The sequence below is a fragment of the Microtus ochrogaster genome, linkage group LG7_11 (assembly GCF_000317375.1).
Source record: "Microtus ochrogaster isolate Prairie Vole_2 linkage group LG7_11, MicOch1.0, whole genome shotgun sequence".
In the NCBI taxonomy this organism is placed as follows: Eukaryota; Metazoa; Chordata; class Mammalia; order Rodentia; family Cricetidae; genus Microtus; species Microtus ochrogaster.
This window is the reverse complement of record NC_022032.1, coordinates 25,906,186-25,932,489: the sequence shown is the minus strand read 5'-3', so window position 1 is coordinate 25,932,489 and position 26,304 is coordinate 25,906,186. Positions and strand designations below refer to the sequence as shown.

General features: G+C 39.1%; 1 protein-coding gene across 1 annotated transcript in view; it reads left to right on the top strand.

Moving 5' to 3' along the window:
- The window catches only part of Neil3 (nei like DNA glycosylase 3), a 44,381-nt gene that overhangs the window by 11,703 nt on the left and 6,374 nt on the right, over positions 1-26,304 (top strand). The window contains exons 2-8 of the mRNA XM_005362604.2: positions 921-1,045; positions 12,303-12,437; positions 13,431-13,644; positions 14,983-15,057; positions 16,556-16,722; positions 21,522-21,691; positions 23,107-23,527. Coding sequence (XP_005362661.1) covers positions 921-1,045; positions 12,303-12,437; positions 13,431-13,644; positions 14,983-15,057; positions 16,556-16,722; positions 21,522-21,691; positions 23,107-23,527 — 1,307 coding nt within the window. The remainder of the gene's footprint in view (positions 1-920; positions 1,046-12,302; positions 12,438-13,430; positions 13,645-14,982; positions 15,058-16,555; positions 16,723-21,521; positions 21,692-23,106; positions 23,528-26,304) is intronic.

Below are 26,304 nucleotides of genomic sequence, written 5' to 3'. Positions count from 1 at the left end.
TGAGGAACACTAGTATACATACTGCTGAGCTTAAGAAAACAAACGTTACCAATATCTAAGCTAAATCCCATTCCTTATCTTCCCCCACGAAAAAATCTATATTTCGTGTTTATGTTTTGCATTAGTTTATGTTCACGATTACATGAATTGTAATCCTAACTACATTGTTTGGTTTTGGAAGGCTGATGGGAAAGTGAATTTCCTTTTCTTTTGGGTTGACATTATGGCTGACATATGGTGGAGTGTATCATGTATTAGACTTCCCACTCTGGATGCCAGACTTTAATTTGTAACATCTACAGACCATGGGAAGAGAAAGTCTCATTCCTTAACTCTCTTAAGGGTCCTTATGCTACGGGCTAGCTCAGGGTTTTGCTGATTCTCTCCACGTGGATCTTTGGGTGCATTTTTGGTGTGGATTTTTGACTTAACTATATTTTCCTAAAATTTCACCAGTACAGTTAAAAATCTACATTTTCATATTTCATTCATTAATTTTAGCAGCCCAATTGGAATACCCCTTCAAGGATCTTGATTGTATGTAGTTTTGAAAGCAAAAAAAAAAAAAAAACTTTGTTAGTTCTACAACATTCTCATAACTTTGCTGTAATTTCATGTGCGTGCACATGCACACACACACATACTATGGTCTTGGGAAAAGGTCATTTTAATTGTTTACACTGACTTTTATTTTTCAATTAAAAAATTGGCTGTTGTCTTTTCGAGTCACTGCATAGTAATTGGATAAAATACAAGTGTATAGATGATTCCATTATTTGCCTTCACAGAGGTTGCTTTTCTTTTAGGAATGAACCTGGTCATGGGATAATAGGAGTGGATTTCAGAATTGCGTTATAATTGTATTTAGAGTTTGCATGTGTGTGTGTGTGTGTGTTACATATGTATGTATTTTCTCCTAGGCTGCCACAATGAATACTCAGGATTTTGGCTGGAAATTCTTGAGACTGTTTGATGGACATGTTTACAGTGGTGTGGAAACCTTGGGGAAGGAGCTGTTTATGTACTTTGGCCCAATAGCGTTACGGTAAGACAAACCTGTACGATACATCATGATGCTCTCTGTGTGTGAATGTATGGGGAAGCTTTTGCTTGCAGCTTGCCAGGTTTTACACTTAGTCCTGTAGAAAGTGGTCCAGATTTAAGAGAGCTCCAGTAAGAGAGGCTGAGAGTCTATCATGGAAAGAAAGAAGCGCAAGAAGAATGCGTTGTGATGTCATCATTACTTAGAGTTTAGTAATTTGTCTTTTCTTAGGAAGAAAACATGGATGGGTTAGGTGGGCTTCTCTAGTACACCAGAGCCAAGCCTCTGTTTTGATTTTCATGTTAGTTACGTTTGGTGACATGGATTACTTTGTATTTGTGACAGACTCTTGTTTGGTTTAAGTGCATTGCTCGATTTTTTTTTTCCTGTCTTCTTTCTTTCTCCTAAGCTCTGAAGGAAATTTGGGAACTGAAAGAATTCATAAACTTTCTTACAGACAGACTGAAGTTCTTGTGGGAAGGTATGGATAGTAGTATTTTAGCAAAGAAGGCCTTGATAGACTTGCTGACAATTAGATTCTCTTGACCACCTATGTGGCTTGCAGGTAAATGAGACAGGCTTGTGAGTTGGCAAGTCTGTCATGTCGTAGTGAGGCTTTAGAGGTCAGCCTCAGGTTTGACAAACTGACTATGGATTTGTTTCCTGGAACTCTCTCTCTCTCTCTTTTTTTTTTTTTTTTTTTTTTTTGTCGGTGTTTAGACATTGATTAGCTACCACCTGAAAAGCTGAAAAGCAAAAGAACTGTTCCTGGATCCCATGCTTCTAACAGAAGGTGAATAGCACTCAGGGAGGCCGAGAGACATGGCTCTCTGATGGTTATTTATTGTGTCTCATCTACTGCATAGTTGGAGTACTTCAGGTTTCTGTAATTGCTTCCCCTGTGAAGTGTTCTCTTAGTTGTCAGCAGCTTCTGTCCTTGGGCAACATTGTCACATCATGGCTTTCCTTAGTCTGGAATTGATAACATCAGCATATGTCTGCTGGTTCATCAGTAATAATATATTGCCAGTTCCATTATTACTTCAGTAGATTGATGTGATGGGAAACACTCAGCTCTGGACAGGGCCATACGCAAGGGGATCCATGGATGATAGTCGAAAACATTGATATGTTATTGATTCTTGGTTTTAGGTGGAGATTTATTTTAGTGGGATGAAAGGGAGGCTTTTTGTCAGATGTTCCCCACCAGACTGATAAGGAGGGAATCATTTCTCGGTGAAGAGCTGTCAGGGAGTGTTCCATGAAGTTCTAAACAAGGGCACTCACGTCTTCAAGCTACGTGAATAAGTAACATCCCGGGAGAGTACCTCTCTCAGTATATGGGTGGGAAGAAAAATTCACTGGCTTGCTGACATTGAATTTCCTGCTGCCCTAATGACTGTTCTATGTAACAATTCAAGCCTACTGGTAGATGTTGGAATCTGAACTTAGCAATCAAAAATCAACTGCATCCCATATTACAATATGACTTTAATTTTTTTTTAATGTACTCCTAACCTACGCTTCTTAAGGAATAAATGACTCCAACAAAGATAGACTGCACTCTTGTGGAACGACAGCTCTGTGCACTGTAGATAGAAATGTAGTCTTCAGTTTTGACTTCCTTTCCGGTGTAGGAGGTCCTTCTGTTTGTGTGTTGCTTTTATTGGTTAATTAATAAACAAACTGCTTGGCCTGATAGGGCAGAACTTAGATAGGCAGAGAAGACAGAACTGAATTCTGGGAGGAAGAAAGCAGAGTGAGAAAGCCGCCAGGGAGATGCCAGGTCAGACGTGCTGAATCTGTCCCGGTAAACCATGACCTTGTGGTGACATATGGATTATTCAAAATGGGTTAAATCAAGATGTGAGACTTAGCCAATAAGAGGCTAGAGATAATGGGCCAAGCAGTAATTTAATTAATACGATTTTTGTGGGTTATTTCGGGTGTAAGCTAGCCGGGTGGCTGGAATGAACAAAGGACCCGCTCTCTATACAACACCTTTCTAACCACAGTGCTTTGTCTGTGTCTCAGAGAGTATACAGCAGGAAACATGCTTAGAAGATTGCCTTCAGTTCTCCAAACACCAGTGTTGGCACAGTCAAAATTCCCTTTGAATTTTAGTCAGAATGCCTGTTCATTCATAGGGAAAGTATGAATCTTCGGGGATTCATTTGTTTATAAAAGTAGAATATACTATAAGAGAATAATTCTACAGTCCAGTCTAACAGAGCTAGCTGTGTAAAGAGCTCTACTTAAGAAAAATTCAGACTAGAGAGGGGGATATTTCTGTTAGTAAATGCTTTATCCAAGGGATCTTAATCGTACTGTGGAATACAAAACAGTATTATACAGACTAACTTTAACCATAAAAATGGATGCAACTTTTCCATTTCTAAGCACTTGGCTCTTTCTATGTTCTGATTTATATGACTCTTACTAACTGTGATTTGTAAACCTATTCAGAGACTAGAAAGTGTATTTATAATATTTGATAGATTTTTGACATTGGACTTTCATAATAAGTTTTGTAGTTTAAGTGCTATGAACCTTCCATTGATATACATTAGATAATGTAACCATTCTTCCTATAGTACTAATCTGTCTTTGTGGGATCGTTAAACTAGTTATAAAAGAGTTACATCTTCAGATAATTTTTTGTATTCCATCACTAAACATGAAGGATAAAATTTAAGTATGATAAGAATTCTAAATTAAACTATATATGTCAGAATCAGAAATACTCATGTTCACATAATATGGATGTTCTTCCTGCACGCATGTATGCTTTCCATGTGCATGCATGCCCTCTGGGGACAGTAGAGGACATTCACATTCCCTGGGATGGAAGTTATAGATGATTGTGACTTACCATATGCTGGGAGCTGAACCCAGGTCCTCTTAAAAGTTGAGCCATCTCTCCAGCCCTTGGATTATACTTCTTTGCAAGTGTGTATGCATGTGTGTGTTTGCAACACATGTATGTGACTATGGAGTGTGTCCATGTGAGCATTTGAGGTTATTTGTAATATTTTTTCCCTGTTTTTATCCAATTATCCTGACAGTTTTATTGTGGCAGTTACCTTTTTTTCTAGTAAATTTCTTTGCAAAGTTATTGAGAAATAGTTGACCTCATCTGTATTTCTGAGATCACCATGTTCTTTAATGGATCCAGGCATCCATTTTAATTAATAACACAGATTTTTAAAGTAAGTTTAAATATGATAAATGAGTTATCTTGCTTTATTTGTTTTTTAATATCTTCATTTGCTCTCTAAGAATCTCAATATATTTTTATTGTATTCTCTTCCCCTAACTCCGTCCAGATCCTCCCATCCTCTCTACCCAGCAAACTTCATATTCTTTTTCTCTTTAAACAAACAAAAATGGATTTGATTTGTGCTACCCACTCCTGCTCATGGGGCCTGCCCTGAAGTCTGGTTGGTATGTCCAGTGATATTTCATTGAAGAACTCTCCCAGAAGCTATCAACTGTGAATAGCTTCTTGGCTAGGGGTACGACTTTCTCCTCTTGATGCTGAAATTTTGTCTTCTTTGAGCTTGTGCAGGTCTTCTGCATGTTCTCACAGTCTCTGTGAGTTCGTATGTGCACCTGCCCTGTTGTGTATGGAAAACACGAAAGTCATCCACCACTTCTGGTTTTTACAGTCTTTTTTTTCTGCTCCCTGCCTCCTGACCCCGCCATTCCTTCACACCTTCTGAGCCAAGGTGTGGTAAAGGCATCCTTTATACGGCTCTAAAGTCTCTTAATTTCTGCTGTTGTCTAATTCTGGGTCTCTGTATTAATAACCATCTACAAGAAGATGATTAGGACTGAATGACACACTCACGTATGGGTATAAATTATGTCTTCAGAAGGCATTTTATTGCTATGTTCATTGAGCAAAATAGTATTTAATAGGTTTCCTCTAGGGCCCATGACCTATTTAGTCTCAGGTTCTTGGCTTCTTTAACAATGTCAGGTATGGGTTCTGTCTCATAGAGTGGGACTTAAATATGTTTTTGAAAAAATGTCTGTTTGCTCCCATAATATTTCTGCCACTATTGCACCAGAGAACATATCTATTTCACTGATTGTTTTTGTAGCTTACAAGGTTCATAGCTAGGTGAGATTCATGATTACTTTTCTTCTCCAGTGATGTACATTAAAGCTTCCCATACTAAGAACTCTAGCCAATAGGGATGAAGCCTCCAGTTGACAACCAGCTGGTTCTGTCCATGTTCTATGCCTTGAGGGATATGGGGGGGGGGTCTTACTGTCAAGTTTGGTGATAAAACAGTGATGGTCTATGGGACCAGTTTTCCAAGTGACTCAAAAAGATGTAATCCATTCCTGGTACTGGTGGTTTTATTTGGTATCATATGATGTATACTTTGAGTATTGTCTCCTCTATAATGTGGTAGCTCTGTATTAAATTTCTATATGTGACAACTTCTTTGTCATAACTTATCTCTTGCAGTTCATATACATGGTGAATTATTTAGATTTCATTTTGAGTGATTCTTGTAGTCTTACCATACCCTCTACTTTGTTATGATGGGTTATCCTTTCTGCGTCTGTATAGATAAGTCTTTTTCTGAGAATGTATTTGTTTTTATGCAAGATGTTGTCCTAAAGTTGTATGTTCTTATATACTTTACTGGTTATTTGTGACCTTATGGTCATACTGTCTTACAACAATTAAGAACTGTTAATATCTCCGTCCTTTCTGATTTTTATGTAGGTTTGTTCTGATGCACTAACTTGCATATTGTGTTTGGAGAAAAGAGAAAGCAAAGCAAATGACTTGAAAGAATGTAACAACTAATGTGATACTTAATACTGACTGTCAACTTGACCCGATCTAGAATCATCTAGAAGATAAGCCTCTGGGCATAGCTGTGAAGAATTATCTAGATTAGATTAGCCTCTAGACATGTCTGTAAAGGAGTATCTTAATAAAGTTGTTTGAACTATGAAAACTCAATCCAAAAACAGCCAGGGTATTGGACTGCATAAAAAGGGGGGTGGTGGAATATAGCTGAGGAGAACAGAAATGGCTTTCTTCTTCTTTATGACAGAGAAACTTGTAACCAGAGTTTTCAAGCCCAGACAGCCTCTATAGGGATATACATCGCCTCCATAGGGATATATCCTGCCTTGATAGGGGTATATACTGCTTTGATAGGGGCATATACTGCCTTGATAGGGGTATATACTGTCTTGGTAGAGGTAAATACTGCCTTGATAGGGGTGTATACTACCTTGATAGGGGAGTATACTGCTTTGATAGGGCTGTATACTGCCTTGATAGGGATATATACTGTTATGATAGGTGTATATAGTGCTTTGATGGGGTGTATACTGCTGTGATAGGGGTATATACTGCCATGATAGGAATATATATGTATATACCTTTGATGTTTGAGTCAAAACCAACTCTTATTTCCTTGTTAGGGTGTCTCAGCACAACAACACAAAAATTAGCAAAGACAGAAGTGTTTCACAGAGTGAATGAGGATTTAGGACAAATCAGAGGTTCTAAAACAACTACTTGTAACTGCAACCCAATGAACAAAGAGATATTTTAATAGAGTTATATAGGAATTTTCCTTGGCAAACCTTATGTAGTAGAAAGCTCAAAGAACCTCAAATAAAAACAAATATCCCTCACACATACCTACTCATTGTGCTAAAAGCCAAGAATGAAGCAAAATCCTGGAAACAACTACATTAAAGGAGACATATGAAGAAACAAAGTTGAAAAATACACCGGGCTTTTCATCAGAAACTCTGCAAGACAGAAGACAGCAGGGAGGCCTCCAAATTGCCAGAACAATAAACCTCTCAACTGAGAATTCTAAAGTCACTAAAAATATGTATTGAAAATGAAGGGATGATAAAGACTTGAAAGAAACAAATAAACAAAAGCTCTGAGAATCCAACAACAGCAGACACACAATGTTGAAAGGTCTGTCTGTCTCAGATATGGGATAAATAGCTGTTAGAAATTTGAATCTGCAAGGAGAAAGAAGAGTAAACAGAGAAAATATAGCAGTCAATACTTTTTTTGTCTTAAAGTATGTCTAAATCTTTGCCTTTCGCCTTTGTTTTATTTCTATTACTCAATGTTTACATTCATTTACAAGTGCAGTTTCTTGTTCTGCTCATTGAGGAGAGACTCCTTATCTCTGATATATATATATAATTTTTGGTTTTTCGAGACCGGGTTTTTCTGTGGTTTTGGAGCCTGTCCTGGAACTAGCTCTTGTAGACCAGGCTGGTCTCGAACTCACAGAGATCCGCCTGCCTCTGCCTCCCGAGTGCTGGGATTAAAGGCGTGCACCACCACCGCCTGGCTGATATTTTTTAGTTAAATATCTTAAAATTTTTTATCTTTTCAGGTGTCTTAATTTAATATGTCAAAGAGCAATTATATAACAAAATAACTATTAGTGTTTTAATTATTTTTAATTAAAATTACTTTTTGACATCTATATCATAGTTGATATTCACTCTTTTAATTTTTGTGTATCTCATATATATATATATGTATATATATTATTCTGTATATATATTCTGTAGACGGAGGCTGCTTGTTTGTTCGTTCCTAGGTGCCCAGACCCAAAATTATCACACAGAAACAGTATTAATTACAATACTACATGGCCAATAGCTTAGGTATATTCCTAGCTAGCTCTTGCATCTTAAATTACTCCATTTCTATTATTTTGTATTTTACCACGAGCTGGTAAGGTTCTGGCATTCATCTCTTGAAGTGGCTACATGGTGTCTCTGACTCCGCCTTCTTTCTCCCAGCATTCAGTTTAGTTTTCCCACCTAGCTCTATTCTGCCCTGCCGTAGGCCAAAGAAGCTTTTTCATTAACCAATGATAATAAAATGTATTCATAGCATACAAAGGGGAATCCCATATCAATATTCATTGTATTATGTTAAATATATATATGAATATACACATATGTATAGAATCTTAGATATCATTTCTAGAAGAGCCTTACATAAATATTTAAGCTTACAAATGGAAATGACTTTTCTGTTGAGTCTTTAGAGTATGGAACTGAGTGAATCTAGTAAGCGGTTAAGTTTTATTGGATTTGGTGGGTTGTGGTTGCTTTTTACTGCTTTAATAACTTCAGAACTTCAGCTCCTTACAGATCTGCTGGAAGAACAACATGAGGCAGGTCCAGCGTGCTCTGAAAGTCCATCTAGTAAGGAGGGGCCCTTCCTTTTAATACCCATCTCAGGGCTCGGGGCAAGCACCTTCCCTTCAGGTCCTTTTCCTGTAGGACTAAGGGCTGCTCGTGAGGTGCACTGAGATAGATGGACCTGGGAAGGCAGTAAGCATATCCGCATCCTCCTGCTCCCACCTCTGCTCCCCTAACTTTGATTGTGTTCACAAATCTAGGGAAACTGAGGCCGATGGGGAAACAGGGGCAGTTCTGTTCTTAGAGGACAGACCAGGAGAGAGTGAAGGCCCCTGCCATTTGCTGACTCAACCCATCTGTCCTTCTATGCCCACTTGGACTTCCCAGGGAACCTGGGAAAATGTAATCCTCCCCTCTTCCCACCTCCTGTCCATCCCTGTAAGTGACTGAGGGGCGGAGCTAGTCTGGGCTAAGCAGTAGCTGCAGGCTGTGAAGTGGGCTCTACCTCTGAAAGGGTTCTTTGTGACATCAGTGTTAGCCCTGCTCCTAGAGATAGTTGCCCATTAGTCTCCACCCCACAGAATACCTACAACAGTCAGCTTCTGTCCTGGGCCTTGGTGACTTCAGGCTGCTAGGCTTCATCACACTGAGCTGCAGATTACATCATCAATCCACCTAGTCTCCTCCACTACACTGGTAAATTATTACCATTTGCAAGGTGTGAGGTCAAATGCTTACTTCAAGGAAATTAATGAGGTGGCACCCCAACAAGAACCTGCCAAACAAAGAGGCTGAAACTTTTAGGTTACTGTTGGAGGCCTACGAGGTCCTATCAGATGCTAAAAAGTGATCGGCAGTATTCTAGAAACAAAAACACTCTCATAACTGGACCTTCTGGCTTATGCCTGTGATCCTAGCCACTCAGGAGGCTGAGGCAGGGGGAATCAAAAGCTCTAAGATAGTCTGAACAAATGAGGTCTTAGGAAGGAAGGAAGGAAGGAAGGAAGGAAGGAAGGAAGGAAGAAAGAAAGAAAGAAAGAAAGAAAGAAAGAAAGAAAGAAAGAAAGAGAAAAGAAGAAGAAAAAAAGAATGGCTGGTTTGTAGTTCAGGGATAAAACCAGAATATGCCAGGGTTTGAGCTTAAACTTCAGAATTAAATAGCATAACTACCTGCTATATACAACCGCAATGAGCTTTGTTTATTTCATGCATTCCAGCACTTCCATACACTCTGGCAGGACCAGGGACCATTTAGATTCTGGCCACTTTCAGGGATGGACAGGGAGTCTCTTGGGGTCTGTTTCCATAGTGTACACTCAGGCAGTGGGCTAAGGTTGTGTGTGTAGTGTGTGTGTGTGGGGGGGTGTGATTTCTTACATCACGGAGCTTCCATACCTATAAGACTGCTTTCTGGCTGCTCCTGCCTATCTGTGGAGTGACTTCTGTGCTTCCTTCTACCTGTTCTTGTGAAGGTTGTTTCATTCTTTTCCTCCAGCTGTTGTGTTGTTTTTGTTGTCTTGAGACTAGTCTCACTGTGTAGCCCTGGCTGTTCTGGAACTCACTGTGTAGACCAGCCTAGCCTCAATCTAGAGATCCGCCTGTATCTGCCTCCCAAATGTTGGGGTTAAAGGTCTGTGCCACCACACCGGGCCCTGCCATTCTTCATTCTAGTTTTGTCTTCTGGGTCTTTACATGTCTTGCAAACTTCTGTCCCTTTCTGTAAACATTTTAAACATTAATAATTAATTTTGAACATTTGAAAAAAAGAAAAGGAAATGATCCAGCTCTCATCATTGCTGCATGTGTGATGGTGATGGTTTCTCATTGTTTCTGTCCCATTTCCAGCTTTCAGCCGACCCTGGAAATTCATGCCACAGGATCCCACTCTCCCTTCCCTAGCAGTAGACCACTGTTGAAGTTACCCTATGGAAGTCTTCTAAGAATGATGGAGGCAAGGTTTCTTCACAACAGGGCTTTGTGCGAACCACAGGGCACACAGCCTTTCTCCTGGCCTTGGCAGGCAGTCTCTCTCATGGCTTCTGTGGGTGTTCTTGGGACCCAGATTTGCCCCTTTCTCTTCCCGAAGGAGAAGGAATATTCTCTTCTGGATTCTGTGCCAACATTAGCTTGCTGGTTCACTTCACGGCAACTATGATCGCTTTTGTTTCCACCTCACTCTTCCTTAACAGCAAGTGCACTTTCGAGGCTCCCCCCCACAGCAAAGGGTTTCCTATCTTATCCCATTAAGGCTTTTAAATCTTGTAAACTAGGACCAAACATGCTGCTTGGGCAGAAGAGGTTTCCTGTCTGCAGAGAGAGGCAGTGTTTTCTTCCATTCCCTCAACTACACCACTCAGTTCTTCTGCTTCATGTCAGAAAAGTGTTCCAGAAGCAGACAGGGTTTCATTAGGATGCTTCAGCGATTTAAAAGGCAGGCCTTTTCAGTCTCCTGGCCTGGTGCATCCTTTTTCATACCCAGCTCTTCCATCAGGCAGGGATTATAAACCATCACAATACTCCACACGTGACATTTAAAACTTTCCTGCAAAATTGGCTTTTCTACTTACCTATTTTGTTAAAACCTCTTTTCTGAATGTAATATGGCCCCATGAGCTGATAGATAGAGCATAAAACCTCAGTGTCGGTTTAACAACATGGGTGCTTGCTGTGCCTCAATGATTTTCATGAAGCGATTTATTCCTCTTCTAAAAGGTAAGTAACAATACAGAGGCATTTATTCTTTGATTGGAGCTCAGTCATCACAATAGTTAGCTATTTAATGGTATAAATGCAAATTAATACAAGATAAAGCACTTTTATGTGCATCTTGCCCCTAAATGGAACGTGTTTGCAAGACAAAAGTACACTTGCTTTCTTTGTAGTTCTTACTGGGGCTACTCCTGCTTTTGACATGGGTCTTAACCTTTGAGGTTTTTGATGTGGATGTGGTTTCATTATGGAAAGTGATTTAGAATCCACTTTATGAGCCATGCAGCTGAAAAGATTTTAGATATGATGGCTTCTGGGCATGACAGTTGTACACCTTTCACTGAGGCTGAACCTCCATAAGCTAAATTATGAAGTACTTACAGGCACACATTTTTCCTGTCAAGAACTATGGGGCATGTAAAATTCATTTATGATTGATAGTAGGGCACACAGAGTTTAAAACCCACATTTTAAAAGTTAGACTTGTTAACCTTGTCTAATACTGTAACGCGGTGCTTTGGAATTAGAAGCACAGAGCAGTAACGTTTGCTGCCAGGAGAACCATATTTATTAACTCAACAAAGCGATAAGGAAACAGATCTGAAAGGCAGAGCGCAGTATTTCATCTTGAGGATAATTTCTTATCTTCATCGGAGGTCTCACAAAATCACTTCTTTTTAACTGGACATGCTAATCAGTTCTACAAAATCTGAAAGGTTATGAATTTTTCATCAGTCCATTGTAGCTTTGAAGTTAACTGTAAATATTTATAAATCCCTTCTTCCCGATATCTATAAAAGTAAATGAAAATGAAAAGAATTGGACCAAGTTTTAACTCGTCCTCTCTCCATCTTTGTCTATCACAGGTCTCTATCTATCTATCTATCTATCTATCTATCTATCTATCTATCTATCTATCTATCATCTATCTATCTATCTATCTATCTATCTATATCATTATATCTATCTGTGTATGTGTGTGTAAAATGCTTAGCTCAAACAGTAGGGAAGAGACACATGTATTAAACCGTAGATCATGTTTTACAAACTTCTAATTCTCTGTGACTAAACTAAGGAATCTGGATGTTAGTGGCTTAGTAGAATATATAAACAAGCCATAATCATTTTTTTGGCTTATGCTTTTGAATAAGTATGGAATGCTGTTAGACTATTTGAACAAAGATATTTTATTTGACTCGAGGGCTAAGTGTTGGGGCCTTCCATTTTCTCCAGGAAGCGATTTTAACATTGTAGCTGTCTCTTCTTCCTCCTCTTTAACAGTAACTACCCTGTGTGGCATTACTTTGCTTATAATTTTAAAAGGTAAATAGCGTGACACATGATATGCTTCTTTTACTCAAAAAAAGGGTTGACTCTGTTTCAGGATTCATTTCGGGATGAATGGTTCTGTCTTGATTAACCCACGTGAGTGTGAAAATAGAGGTGGAGTTTCTCCAGCTTTCCACCTACAGCTCACCAGTGACTCGATCTGTTTCTTTGACTCTTCAGTAGAACTCAGGTAAAAAAATAAATAAATAAAATAAAACAAAGAATTTTTAACTATTTAATAGAAACTAAACCTGAGATACCAAGACAAGGAGTTGTTTTTGTTTTTTGTTCCTCATCTGAACTTGCCACACCCCTACACTTTTTTTTTTTTGGTTAAATGAGAGAAGAACTAACAGAGATGAAGAATAATAGAGGAAGATTCTGAGAAGGGTACTTAATACTTTAGCTGCAGAACAGCATAGCTGGTATTTGTAGCTTGGTTTCAACATCACATGTGTTTTCTAATCAACAAAAATGTCATTGTAATGGAAGCATCAAATATTATTATTAGGGTCGTCACTGTTTGTGGGGGCCCTCTTGCCCTCTTGCCTGTTGGCCACCAGGTCGAGAGGGGAATGAGGCGGTAGGGATGGCAGAAGGGATGGCAGAAGGGATGAACATTAACAAAGATAGCCCTCCAGGAGACAGATTTTCAGTGAATCAGCTCAAAGTTGTTCCAGAGTATAATATATAGGATTGGGGAACCTGGGGACAAACCCTAATTTGCATGAAGTGGTACGCTCCTATCACAAGGCTTAGTCTGTGGCAGTAGGATCCTATAATAGCAGCGCTCCTTAGCACAAGCCTTTTTAGCAGGGATCTGTGCCAAGGATCAGGCTAAAGATGAATCATGCATCTTGTTTAGAGACAGGCATCTGATTTGGAGAGAATTTTCAGATAAGGTTTGTCTCCTAGGCTCAAGGACATTCTCCAGATAAGGGCAGGTAAATAGCAGGAAGCTTTGCTGGTTGCTGAGGGACTTCCACATTGCCAAAGCTTAGAGAAAAACCTGCTAGGCTTATGGTGTCTGTGACCTCTAACCAACTAGCAATATATTCCAACAACTGTCCATCCAAAGAACTCACATGCCGTAGATTATATAAGTGCTTGTATTTATATCAAAGCCCACCCTAAACTTACAAAGCAGACCTATGCTTAATGTGTTATATAATTCGTTCTATAGAAATTCAATGGAAAGCCAACAAAGAGTAAGAACGATGGAAGAACTGGATGTGTGTTCGCCAAAATTCAGTTTCTCACGAGCAGAAAGTGAAGTGAAAAAGCAGAGAGATCGGATGCTGTGTGATGTGGTCCTAGATCAGAGAGTTCTGCCTGGTGTCGGGAACATCATCAAGAACGAAGCTCTCTTTGACAGCGGTCTCCATCCAGCTGTTAAAGTATAAGTATCGTCAAATTCGTTTTGAGCTTGTTTTTAAATGCTGTAAGGACCCAACGAGAAACAGAAATCTGTGGTGGAGCAACATATTCTCTACATACTCCAGGCATCTTTTAGGTCTTGGTTTTAAGGGGTCAGCTTCTTGGTGTGGCCATCTCTGACTTCCTGTGAGAACTGCAGGTCTCAGTGACTACCCTCAGGAGTCCTTAGCTTGCTTTGATTTTATTTTCCCTATACCTGGTACTAGTTTTACTTTCAAAGATATTTTACTCATTACACTTACTGTTTTAAACAACAACAACAAAAACCAGTATCTCTTCTTACTGGAATGTCACCTATGAGGAGGGCAAGAATCTTTTCTGCAGTGATGTTCCACTGAAATTCTGAAATAGCACAGTGTCTAGCTTTAGAAAGATATTTGTGGAATGTATAAATAGATGAATTAGGCTTACCGTTTATTTTTTTTCTATCTGGCATATTAAATATATTTTCTACAACACATGTATGAATTCACATTTATAGCTGCGAGTAACAAAGACTTTTGGTGAATGATAAAGATGAAACTAAGGTAGCAGGGACTAAAGAATGAAGGAGCGGAGGGCAAAAGAAACAAAATTCCCAGCCCTCGTTCATTTAGCTTAGGTAAGCCTGCAGGGAAACGCGTTAGACTTCTAGAGTAGGATACCAGGACACGGAATGGATTTGGTTTTGTTGTTTGTTTTCCAACTGGAGAGACCAGAATTCTCATTTTTCTAGGAGACAGAATGAGTAGAGAGAGTGGTACTCAGAATAGTGATTAACTAATTAGGGTCTGAGAGGGAACAGACTGGAGTGGCAGCATCCATCCCCACCTTTGTTTCTAGGGAGGAAGTTGGCACTTAAGGCTCTTTACCGGATTTGTTACTATTAACTAAATTCTAACTTTATCAACTATTTCTACTATGTAGAGCAAGCTTGTTATGTAAATTGTTTTTTTACATTAGTCCGTATTTGTTTTGTTCCTATAGATTCCCGCTAGTTTTGGTAAAATCCAAATCGTTGGTAATTAAAATTTAAAGCAAACCAGTTACTGATGATTTGAGTTAGGCTATGCTTTTTCACACTTAGAACAGATAAGGTCTTGACAAAAATGAGCCTTTGAAAAATCACTTAGGTTTCTAAGGAGATGTTTTCTAGAAAAGGACCAACCAAGGGCATGGGAGATGGCTTGTCTAACGTGTAGAGACCCTGGTTTTGATCCCCAACATTGGAGTGCATAAGAGAGAGTGAAAAAGAGAATGTGCATGAATTTTAAAGTTACAGTTGTGAAGAAATTATGAAATGATGTTTTCCCATTAAGGTGTGTCAGTTGTCAGAGGATCAGCTCCATCACCTTGTGAAGATGGTCCGTGAGTTCAGCATTCTCTTTTATAAGGTGAGAAAGAATATTTTCAACCACATCTTAATGCCTGTAGTTTTCTCTCTTGATGCTACCAGGGTGTTAAGGCCACAGGTAGCCCTCTAGTGGTAAGAGTTCAGAGATTCAGGGAGCAAGAGTAGCAATTAGTGCCTTAAAATTTTAGGTCAGAAGTCAATCTCAACTCACCTCACTATGAATGTATTTAGTTATATTTATACTAAGTTATGCTAGTATTTTACTTGAATTCTTGTTATATTTGGGCATATAAACACAAAGCATTTAGGCAGACTTAATACTTGATAAATAGACTTGGGTTTGTTCAAGTTTTGCCAATGATTATGCAGAGTTTAGGTTATTTAGATAATATTTAGTATTTAGGGTTTTTAAATCTGTAATTTGAGATTATATTTCTGTATGTACAACAAAAACTATTCTAAGGATGATATAAGTACTCAATTGACGTGTTAGTAAGTTGTATAATGTTCATGTAGCCCTCAGTAAAAATGCTTTATCTTTTAAACAATGGATGATAACTAAGCCTGTTTTACCACCACAATTTAATACATGTGTTTTTACTATGCTCATGATTAAGGTATTATAATGATCTTTATTAATTGATGTAAAATGTTAATGAACCCTTTACAGTACATGGCTACCTTCTTTAACAACGACAATTTTATAGTGACCTAGGCCCATTTATTCTTCCAGAGAAAAATGACTATAGAAAACAGTCCATTTTGCCCACAGCAAATTGGGCATTCCCATACCTTGCTAAATTAATATATGTTGTTTGTGTAGTTTCAGCCCATATACAGTAATGTTTCTGAGTTTTTACATTTTCATACTCCTGGTAGAAACAGAAAATATTCTCTTTGTAGGTACTTGAAACACATGTATATCGAATAAAACTATGGCAGAAAAATCAAAATGTCTTTTGAAATGAAACTTATACCAAAATAGAACATATTCTCTATGAGGATAGTATTTGAGTTTTTATTTTCTTTTCTAGCAAATCTTTATAGTTAAAAAAAAAGTTCTTTATCAGGCCAACAAAGAAAATGCTCTCGTTAAATTTTATTCCCTAAAAATAACGTTTTTGCCGCTGAAACTGAGTGAGTAGCTTCCTTGTTCTAAAAGCAATCAGATTTGAAGCTAATCTAGCCCTTTTCTTACAACCATGTAATTATGTTTAATTAAGAAAGCCTTAAAAGCATAAAAGACATTTTAAAATATAGAACTTTTATATATCATTTAGATAAGAGGATAAAGCTGAGACCAGTTTGGAATACTAATAAGTTAAAACATAATGACTCAATTATTTCATACAAATCTTATTTGATAGACATTACTAAATTTTGTCAATACCTTTTACTTTGATGAAAAACTATTATGTGGAACTGCGTACAAATTTCTGACATTTGCAGAGATGACTTAATCTCCTGAATATATCTTTGTCCCCCATAACAACAGTCTTGAGCATAACATGATAAATTTTATTTATTTTCTTTCTTAGTGCCGTAAAGCAGGATCTGCCATTTCTAACCACTACAAGGTTTATAAACGCCCTACCTGTGGTCAATGCCACTGCAAAATTACTGTGTGTCGCTTAGGGGAAAACAGCAGGATGACATATTTCTGTCCTCTCTGTCAGAAAGAAAACCCTCAGCACATTCAACTATGGTAAGATATTTGATTTAGATTATCTTTCCGAATAGCTGATAAACACGTAAGTGAAGGAGTGCCAGGCTAATGTAGCTTGTAGTTACCACAGAACAAAGAGCTTGAAAACACTCATGAAAAAACCACTGCAGAGGAATGGCTGAAAATGCTCGTTGGGCCAGAATCAACACACTGGAACTAGAACCAGAATCATTTGTTTTAAAAGTTAATAGGAACTGTAATAGCTCTAATTTGAAGAACGAAACAAAAAACTCAAAACCAACTACTAGAAGCTTTGACTTTGGGAAAGCTGGGATAGAATGAGGAAAATTTTTGAGTGAAGTGGCAGTAGACTGTCCAACAAGGCCATTACGTGGGCCACATAACAAGATGGTTACCACCATGTTAGGTGAAGCAGAAAATGCTCCGCTCACTGAGAATAGATATAGAAATGAACTGAGACCTAGCTCTGGTGACCTATTCCTTTTGAGAGGGGGCAAACAATATGATGTGATTGGGAGTAGGGAGAAAGCCAGCATTGCTGAGCTCTGCCACACCCGAGGAGGAGGGTGAGCCTTTACTTTGTGACGAGCATAGCGGCACGACTTGTTTTCATAAATACATCCACATCCACTTGCTTTTTCCCCCTCTGTGTTCTATTTCTATAGAACTCCCACTCTGCCTACCAAGTATTATATCCCCCTCCTGTCAGCCTATTTTATTGTCACAGACAGGAAATATCTTCAGACAGCTAATTGTATTTGTTATATGGGTTTCTGATTTTACTTTTCATGCTACACTTATATATTTATTTGACTCCATACATTTAACACCATAACTAGCTCATAGAAGACCTTCCCTGTATTTGTCTGTTGGATAAAGGATTAATGTTCTGTGTTTGTCTAGAATCTGTAGCTTCTTCCAGGTTTGAGTTTGAAAGTTTTCTTTTGTTCTTGCAAGTAGTCAGTAAATAATAATTATATAAGCAAGATATTTTTAGATTCCAAAGGGCTCGGAGACGAGATTTAAAGACTCGTAGAGTTCCTGAGAGGGATTTAGATTTTCTTGTGGGCGCAGCTGTATTAGAAGTATCGTGGGAGGTGTAATTCCCCCATCTGCACCTTCTCAATTTCTATTTAGAAAAGGGCAGGCCTCCCATGGATATCTACCAAACATGGCACATCGAGTTGTGGTAAGACTAGGCACCTCCCCTCATAGGCTGCACAAGGCAACCCAGTATGAGGAGTAGGCTCTCCCAAAAGCCAACAAAGAGTCAGAGACAGCCCCTGCTCACACTGCTAGGAGTTCCACAAGATCAAACTTTACAGCTGCAACAAATATCCCGCGTGCCTAGGTCAGTCTCATGCTGCCTGCCTGGTTATCAGTGCAGTCTCTGTTAGCCCCTAAGAGCCCAGGGTAGTGGATTCTGTAAGGCTTCTTGTGGTGTCCTTGAGCCCTCTGCCTTCTGCAATCCTTCTTTTGTCTCTTCAACAGGATTCCCCAAGTTCTGCCTAATATTTGGCTGAGGTTCTTTACATCTGTTTCACCAGTTGCTGGATGAAGCCTCTCTGGTGATAATTGGAGTATAGCAAAGTATCACTGAGCATCATTACATTGGCCTTTTTTTTTTCTCCAGTCGTGTTGGTTTCTATCCTAAGTCTCTGGGATATCAGCCTCTGGGTTCTGGTGATCCTAGCAGTGTCAAGAATGGGCTTATTTTGTGGCATGGGTCTCAGATTGGACCAGTCATTGATTGGCCATCTCCACAATTTCTGTACCACTTTTATTCTAGCACATCTTGTAGGCAGTACAAACTGTAGGTCAAAGGTTATGTGGCTAGGTTACTGTCACAATCCCTCCACTGGAAGTCTGACCAAGTTATAGGAGTTCAAGCTCTGTATTCCCTATGGCTAGGAGTCTTTGCTACGGTCACCCTCATAGATTCCTAGGAGTTTCCATCGTACTGGGTTACTAGCTCATTCTAAAATGCCCTCTTTCGCCAATGTTCTCCTTGTCCATTGCTCCCACCTAATCCCCCTGTTCCCATCCCCACCTGCTCCCAGTCTACCCTGGAAATCTATTCTAATTTCCCTCCTCAGGGAGATGCGAGCACTTCCCTCTTCGGTTCTCCTTGTTACTTACCTTCCCTGGGTGTATCAATTGTAGCATGGTTATCCTTTATTCTACAGCCAATAGCCACTTATAAGTGAGAACAAGGTCATATTCCTAAGCTTAGTGTAGATGGAAGTAGGGATTCTAGAATGTTCTAGAAGGGAACCAGAATGTGGGGAAGACGAGGAGGAAATGTCTAGCTTATTTGGAGACTCGCCACACCAGTCTTGGGTGTTTCGGATATATCCACAGCTCTAACCATGTAGGATAGAAAGTCCTTGTAATTGGCTGCAGGTTACTGAGAACTTAGTGCGATTTACGAGCAAATCCTTCCTGTGGGCCTCACCTACCCAGGAGGGTGGAACAACTTGAGGGCATTTGGAAGACATGAAGAAACCCTATGGTGACTGAGTCTTCGTACGATAAGCTTCTTTGGGGAAGAGAGTTTGATTGCAGTTGCCATGACAAAATATAGGCTAAAGGGGTCATATGGTCAAATGAATATTGGGGTAATTTGTAGGCTTAACTGAAAAGCTGCAGGAACCAGAGCCTGAGGACTGGAAATGCAGGTTGACCCAGATAGCTAGTGTGTCAGGGTGCCTCCAGCAGGCAATTCATCTTAATGCTTCTATCCCCTGCCTTCTCCGCCTTCTGCTGTCAGGGGGACATACCAAGCTCCAGAGCATCAAGCTTAGACTTTGCTGATGGACTGGATGTAAGATGTAAGGACGTGTTCAGATGAAATCTAGAGTTTTGTCTAGTTACGTTGAGAAAGTGCTAATACCCTTATGAAACAAAGTAGGGGAGTTACAGGCTAAGGGACCATGCATGGACTGTGTTTGTACCACTGTCATTTGGGTTTTATGACAAATTACCACACTTTCAGCATAAAAGCAGGAGAAATTGATCCACTCAAGTTGGGATGCCAAAACTTTGAGTAATTTCATCAGACCAAAATAAAGTGCTGACAGATGTGTGTTCCTTTGGAAGATCCTCGGGGATGATCCACCCCTTCCTTCCCTGAGCCTCTAGTGACTGCCAGCACCCCTTGACAAATGCTTCTGTCACTGTGTATAGTCTTTGCCTCTGCTCTTGTCTCTGTGTATGAAGTCTGCCTTTCCCCTCTCCTAAGGACAGTTTTTCCTAGGTCAGTATCCTGAATTTCATCTGCAAAGACTCCTTATAAATCAACATTTTCAGTTCCCTGATATGGCCTGGTGTCTTCAGAGGGCCCTTCTTCAGCCTACTACAGCAGGTTAAGGGTGAACTCTTATTACATAGCCATGCAAAGACTAAGGAAAATTTATTACCAGGTGACTAAGAAATGGAAGAACAACAGCAGCAAAGAGGGATCCAAAAGCCTCTAGGTGAAACTGTGTACATCCTCTTATGATTACAAAAGGAGAAGATGATAATAATTCAGGCTTTGAGGCACACTGAGAATCTGAAGGTCCCTTAAAATGTGTTCAACTAGGAATAAACGCAGCCTTCTGCCTTTCAGAGTAAGTCGTGACCAGGAGTTAGGTCAGAGGCACAAATTCTGTAGGTTTAGCATTCCATCCGCATATGAGATGCTAAGTGTTAGAAGTCAAGGTAAAGATAAAGGAATTGTAATGAGATGTGTCTTCCTTTCAGGTTTCCTTGTGTTATTCATCATCTTAGCAATTAAGCCTGGATGCTAGAGCTGCTGTGTTTGTGTAAAAGGAGCAAGACTTTACAGAAGTCAAGGCTACCTTTGAGAGTCAAAGAACCTGTGCTCTGAAAAAAAATGAAGCTGCGTAGGCTTTTCTGAAAGAGCTCTTCTTGGATCAGGGGCACTGCTAAGGCTCTGTTTAACTGCAGCGGACCCAGGGCAGGAACTGCACTAAAGCTTTAGAAGGGCGCTTTCTTGTCAGTAATGGCCAGTAGATTCCAGGCAGAGATCGTGATTTACATTCATCACTAAAAATCAGGCTAATCTTGGCTGTTTGTTTCTCAACCTAATAGCTACAAATCTAAGAGGGATGACTTAGTAGATGTAAAAAGGCTTTGTGAGAACTAACACATAATTTTTTTTTTCAGCATAATGGATTAAACAATCAGTTTGTTGCTTAGCAAATACTATTGAAAAATCTAGAATTTCTAGAATTTTCTTTTCTGGAAACATGAAATCATGTAAAGTTTTCTCATTTCCTCTTTTTTTATTTTTTTGTTTTTGTTTTTGAGATTTTAGTGTAATTACATTTTTCATTGTTGTTTTGGGGATTATAGTGTAATTATGTCATTTCTCCCTCGCTTTCTACCTCCTAACCCCCTCCTGCATACTTCCCCTTGCTCTCTTTCAAGTGTCTGTCCTCTATTTCATTTTTCCAATGTTCTATTTTAAGCGTAACCTTTTCTTTTTCTGACTTAATTGAATAAATAATATTTGCTTTTGGAAAGTAGGATTTAAAATATTTGCAAAAATACTTCCTGCTGGTTAGAGCAAATGCTTTTGGTTTGTTTGTTTTTTTAACACAGTACTTTTATTCTCTATAAAAGGTTTATTTCTCAGTTTAGCAGCAGTCAGTGGGGCTTAGGGTACGGTTTTTGTATCTACCGCTAATGACTTCTAAATAATAATAAATGGAATTGGGGTATCAGTGTTTCTACAATAGTTTCTACAATCTCCAGAATGTATAATAAAGCATTAAGAATATAAATGATTGATTTAAATAATTATCTTACAGCAAACTGCCAACCAACACAGCTGTAAGCAGCTGGACTTCCAGGAGAAACGATTGCCTGATGGACTCAGTGGCTCGGAAATGTGAAGAGGAGTGGTCCTGTGCAGTCTGCACGCTCATTAACAAACCCTCCGCTCAGTCCTGTGATGCTTGCTTGACCGCAAGGCCTGTTGGTAAGAGTGACATTTGAGTCTGAGTTTATAAGATGTGTAAGAGCATTTACTGAATAGTCAGGTATTTGTTTTGCTCCACCTTTAATTCCACAACCAACTATAGTGCTTTCTTCCTCAAATGGTTAGGGGAATTGCTAGCCTTTTTTATGTAAACTGAACTCATAGTCTGTGGAAAATATTAAAAAAAAAAAGAAGAAGAAGAAGACAGGGAGGGAAAAGATGCTTTTCCTAAAACAGTGTGTGCCTTTGTATCTCAAGCACTGAGATGATCACATCTGTTCTCTACTGTTTCTAATGAATTATTCAATAAAGCTTTGTTTTATGCAGATTTCAGCAACTTTCCAGTTTGTTATTCAGTCCAAGTGTTTCATAAATTGAAAGGGAGGAATTCTGTAAGAATATCTTTGCAGGTGGAATTGAAAAATGCTGAATTTTTTCCCTTCTTTCTCCTTCCTACCCCTTGTTATTAAAATCTTTACCCAGACAATTGTACTGATTTCATTGAAATCCTTCAAAATAACTCTTTAGAACTCCCAATCTCAAGCGTTCAGAGAATGTAAAACCTCCGAGGAAACCTGTGATTAAGAGCCATCTCGCTGATGCGGCTCCCATTGTGTTCCCCAAGTGTTATTTCTTTCTCCAATTAGAGACGAGAAAGTTCATTCTTGACTTCAGGACCCCTGCATTGTGGTAGCGGCTGTATTGTGTTTTGTTCCCTGGGCCTGTGAGGCAGGCATCTCCCCTTAGACAGCTTTGCTAAGTCTCAGGAGGGACTGCACCTCCTTCAGTATCAGTCACCCAAGAGAGAAAGAAGCTGGGAAAACCAGTCTTCGTTTTCTACATTCTGAAATGCCTTCATATGTCTCATCAACTATTTCTTGTTAATATGAAGATGCGTATCTTAAACACAATATAGATCATATCATGATGTTGATTCTAAAATTCTAGGATATTTGTTGAAACATTCTCACCAACATCAAGTGTCTAAAATTCTTCTTTACTAATCATAAGTAAACTTCATTTGGTCCTGTCAACCATATAAATATTCCTGCCTATACATTAGTCTCTAGCTGCAGAACTGAAGCCCTATGGGACATCATTCTTAATTATCAATGCTTATTACTTTGACTAATATTAACAAAATTGATAGCTGAATAATCAATCGTTGGATATTTAAACATACAAAAGCAAATACAAATCTTTGCTAACTCCATCTTTTGGTTTCTATAGGTTGTTGATAATATATTACCTAAGCAAAAGATATCCCGCTATAACTTGTTCAAGTGAGCTTGGCAACACAGTTGTGCATATTTTGCATAGTGTAATGAATTAAAAGTTTAAATCAACGCTATTTCAAATAGCCAGTATATTGTATTTCTAGGAGTACTGCAGAATTCCTTATCTCTTTTTTCCAGATTCGGTGCTCAAGAATGGAGAGAATTCTGTTGACTTTAGCAACTTAGTGAAGTACCCTTGTAATAACTTTGAGAATACCCACAAAGAAGTGAAGATCAACAGGAAAACTGTATTTGGAAGTACGACCCTTGTCCTGACTGATTTCAGTAATAAATCCAGGACTTCAGTCAGAAAGAAAAGCCCAAGCCAGATAATAGGTGGAGAATTTCAAAACTTTCCTCCTGTAGACATAGGTTTTAGTAATCTACAGCACCCCTCCACAGAAGGAACAAACTCTATCCTTCAGCCAGCCAACAAGGTAAACATATCACCTATAGTTTGTGCCCAGCCTAAATTATTTAGTTCAGCACATAAAAAATTGAAAACCGCTCACTCTTCAGAAGCAGACCTCACACGTTACAGCCCTGGACTTTCTAACAGGTATGATATTTCTAACTTGGACCTTTACAGTACTGGCATTAAGTTTTTGTTGCTATTGTTATAAGCATTTTTAAGATCAGTAAGGCATTTGTATTGCATCAAGTTCTAGGATGGCAGAAAATCCAATCCATTGCTAAGAAAGTTAAATTGCTCTTCATAACATCAGCACTGAAAAATCATTATAGTAATTTGCCTGCTTTTCTTTCTCTAGCTAATTGATGTTAGAAAAGGGAAGAAAGAGAACAGATTTTCCTGCAACTCCAAGTATTTTTTTTCCATCATTTCCAGAATATAACCATATGTTCAATATGACATATTTGGAAAATATCAGAAAATACAGAAAACTATTTAAAACACCCACGATCGTACCAGGTATCTGCTGATATCTGATATATAGATATTCCTTGATTTCCAAGGTAGTTGTATCCCAGTAAACCTGTCATAAGTTAAAAATACATTTCCCTTCCCCTAACCTTACCATCAGTCTAACCATACACAACCCTGAACGGTCCCAGTTCTCTCCCTCATGCCGTGTGTCTGATTGGGAGTTAGAGCTTGTCAATCATTGGGAGAGATGATTAGCCTCCATGCCACCAGCCTGAGTAGAAACCAAAATTTGAGCTCGCACTTCTACTGCATACATGCCACTGCTTCATTATGGAAAAGTCAGAGCATCGTGGGTAACAATGAATCTGTGGGGCCCAAGCATTTCTTCCCAATAAAGCAAAGCTCTGAGGAAAACCAGTATATATCAAAGTTTAGTGTGTGTCCTCTGTTTTAAAATAGGGAAGCTGACATACCCACGGTTGCATTTGTGTTAAAGAAAGTAGCTATATCTTTAGCCATGTGGAATTTTTTCTCCTATTTTAACCAAAATTTCCCCAAGAGCATCCATGCTGGTTTTGTATCTGAAATGAAATTACATTTCCTCTTAAGTTCTACATATACCAGATGTGTTTCCTGACTCTACCAGCAACATGGCCAGAAGATTGTTAGCTGTAGACCACCCTTACTGACCTCATTCCCTCTTCTTTCTATCACAGCCTGTGGTTGGCTGTTGTTTGCTCTTTGGTGCGGTCTGGGGGTGGGGGGGATGCTACCCAACTCCCAAATAAATCTCATGGAAGCTTATTCTTACTTATGATCGCCTGGCCTTAGCTCAGCTTCTTTTCAGCCAGCTTTTCTTAACTTAAATTATCTCACTACCTGTTTCCTCTGGGCTTTTTTTTCTTTTCTTCCTTCTGTGTATCTTACTTTCACTCTTACTTGGTAGCTGGATGGCTGGGTGGCTGGGTGGCTGGGTGGCTGGGTGGCTGGTTCCTGATGTCCTCTTCTCTTGTTCTCTTGCTCTTCTCCAGCTTTCTCCTTCTACTTATCCTCTCTGCCTGCCAGCCCCACCTATCCTTGCTCCTGCCTCATTACTGGCTGTTCTGCTCTTTATTAGATCATCAGGTATTTTAGACAGGCAAAGAATCACAGCTTCACAGAGTTAAACAAAATCACGTACCTTAAAATAATATGCCCCAACAACAGCCAGATAAGCAGCTATCAGAAAACTACCTGTCCACCATTTTTTCTTTCAAATTGATTCATCACGAATCAGTTGCTATACTTATACATAGCATTTTAATTGTTAAAACATTACTAATGTATTTGGGGCAGCGTGATGTGTGTAGGTGAGAAGACAATTTGCCGGAGTCTGTTATCTCCTTCCACCCTGTAGGTTCCAGGAAGCATGCTCGGGTCTTTAGGCTGGCATCGAGCACCTTCGCCCATGGAGCGATCTCACTGACCCTTTGTAACATTTTAAATGAAGAGTAAAGAAATCAAATAATGTCTTTTCTTCCCGTACATGTCTTCTCTTACAAATGGCAGACAGTTACCGTGGAACCTGAAGTAATCTCTCTGGGGAATTTGGATTTGTCGCTGTTCCTTTAGCTGTGCTTTATTGATGTGGGGGTTCTACCTCTGGGGGTGGCATGATGGACCACCTGTTGGAAACTCCTAATCTAAACTCTGGGAATCTTTGAGGCTTATTTCATAACAATTCCAAGACAGTTTGTGCCCAGTATATGCATTTGTCTCCACCTTCTTATCCTACCTCAATATCTTCTATCATGAGTTAATCCTGATGATTGACCCTAAGCTGATTATTTCAAAATATTTTGCCCATAATCATTTATCTGTTGCTCCTGTTATATTAGAATTAAGCTATGGAGGCCTGAACTTTTAACTGAGTAGCTAAATGTATCTTTTTTTTTTCTAACCCTAATTGATGCCTCATGATGAAAATCAGGAGGGAGCTACAGTCTGAGTTGGGAGGCGGTCCTGGAGAAGAAAATAGCTTTTAGGCAGTTTTGCTTTGCAGTGGTGTAACTGGAAGGAAGTGGAGGTGATTGCTTTAAAATATTGTGCCATTGATTGTACCCAGATGAAATATCCTGACATATTTTTTATGTTTGTCATGCAAGCAAACAAAATACCCACGGATTTTATTCATGAATTAAGGATTAATAAATTAATGAAAACTTAAATTTAAATGATTTCTTCATAAGCTATTAACAGTAGACTCATAAGATTAATCACAGTGCACAGCATTGCCTAGAAATGTTATAACTGTGTGTGTGTGTGTACTGAATAGAAGAACATCAGGAAGAAACTCTACAGTGTGTGTGTCTGTGTGTGTTGTGTGTGTGTGTTGTGTGTGTGTGTGTTGTGTGTGTCTGTGTGTATTCTGAAGAGAAGAACATCAGGAAGAAACTCTACAGTGTGTGTGT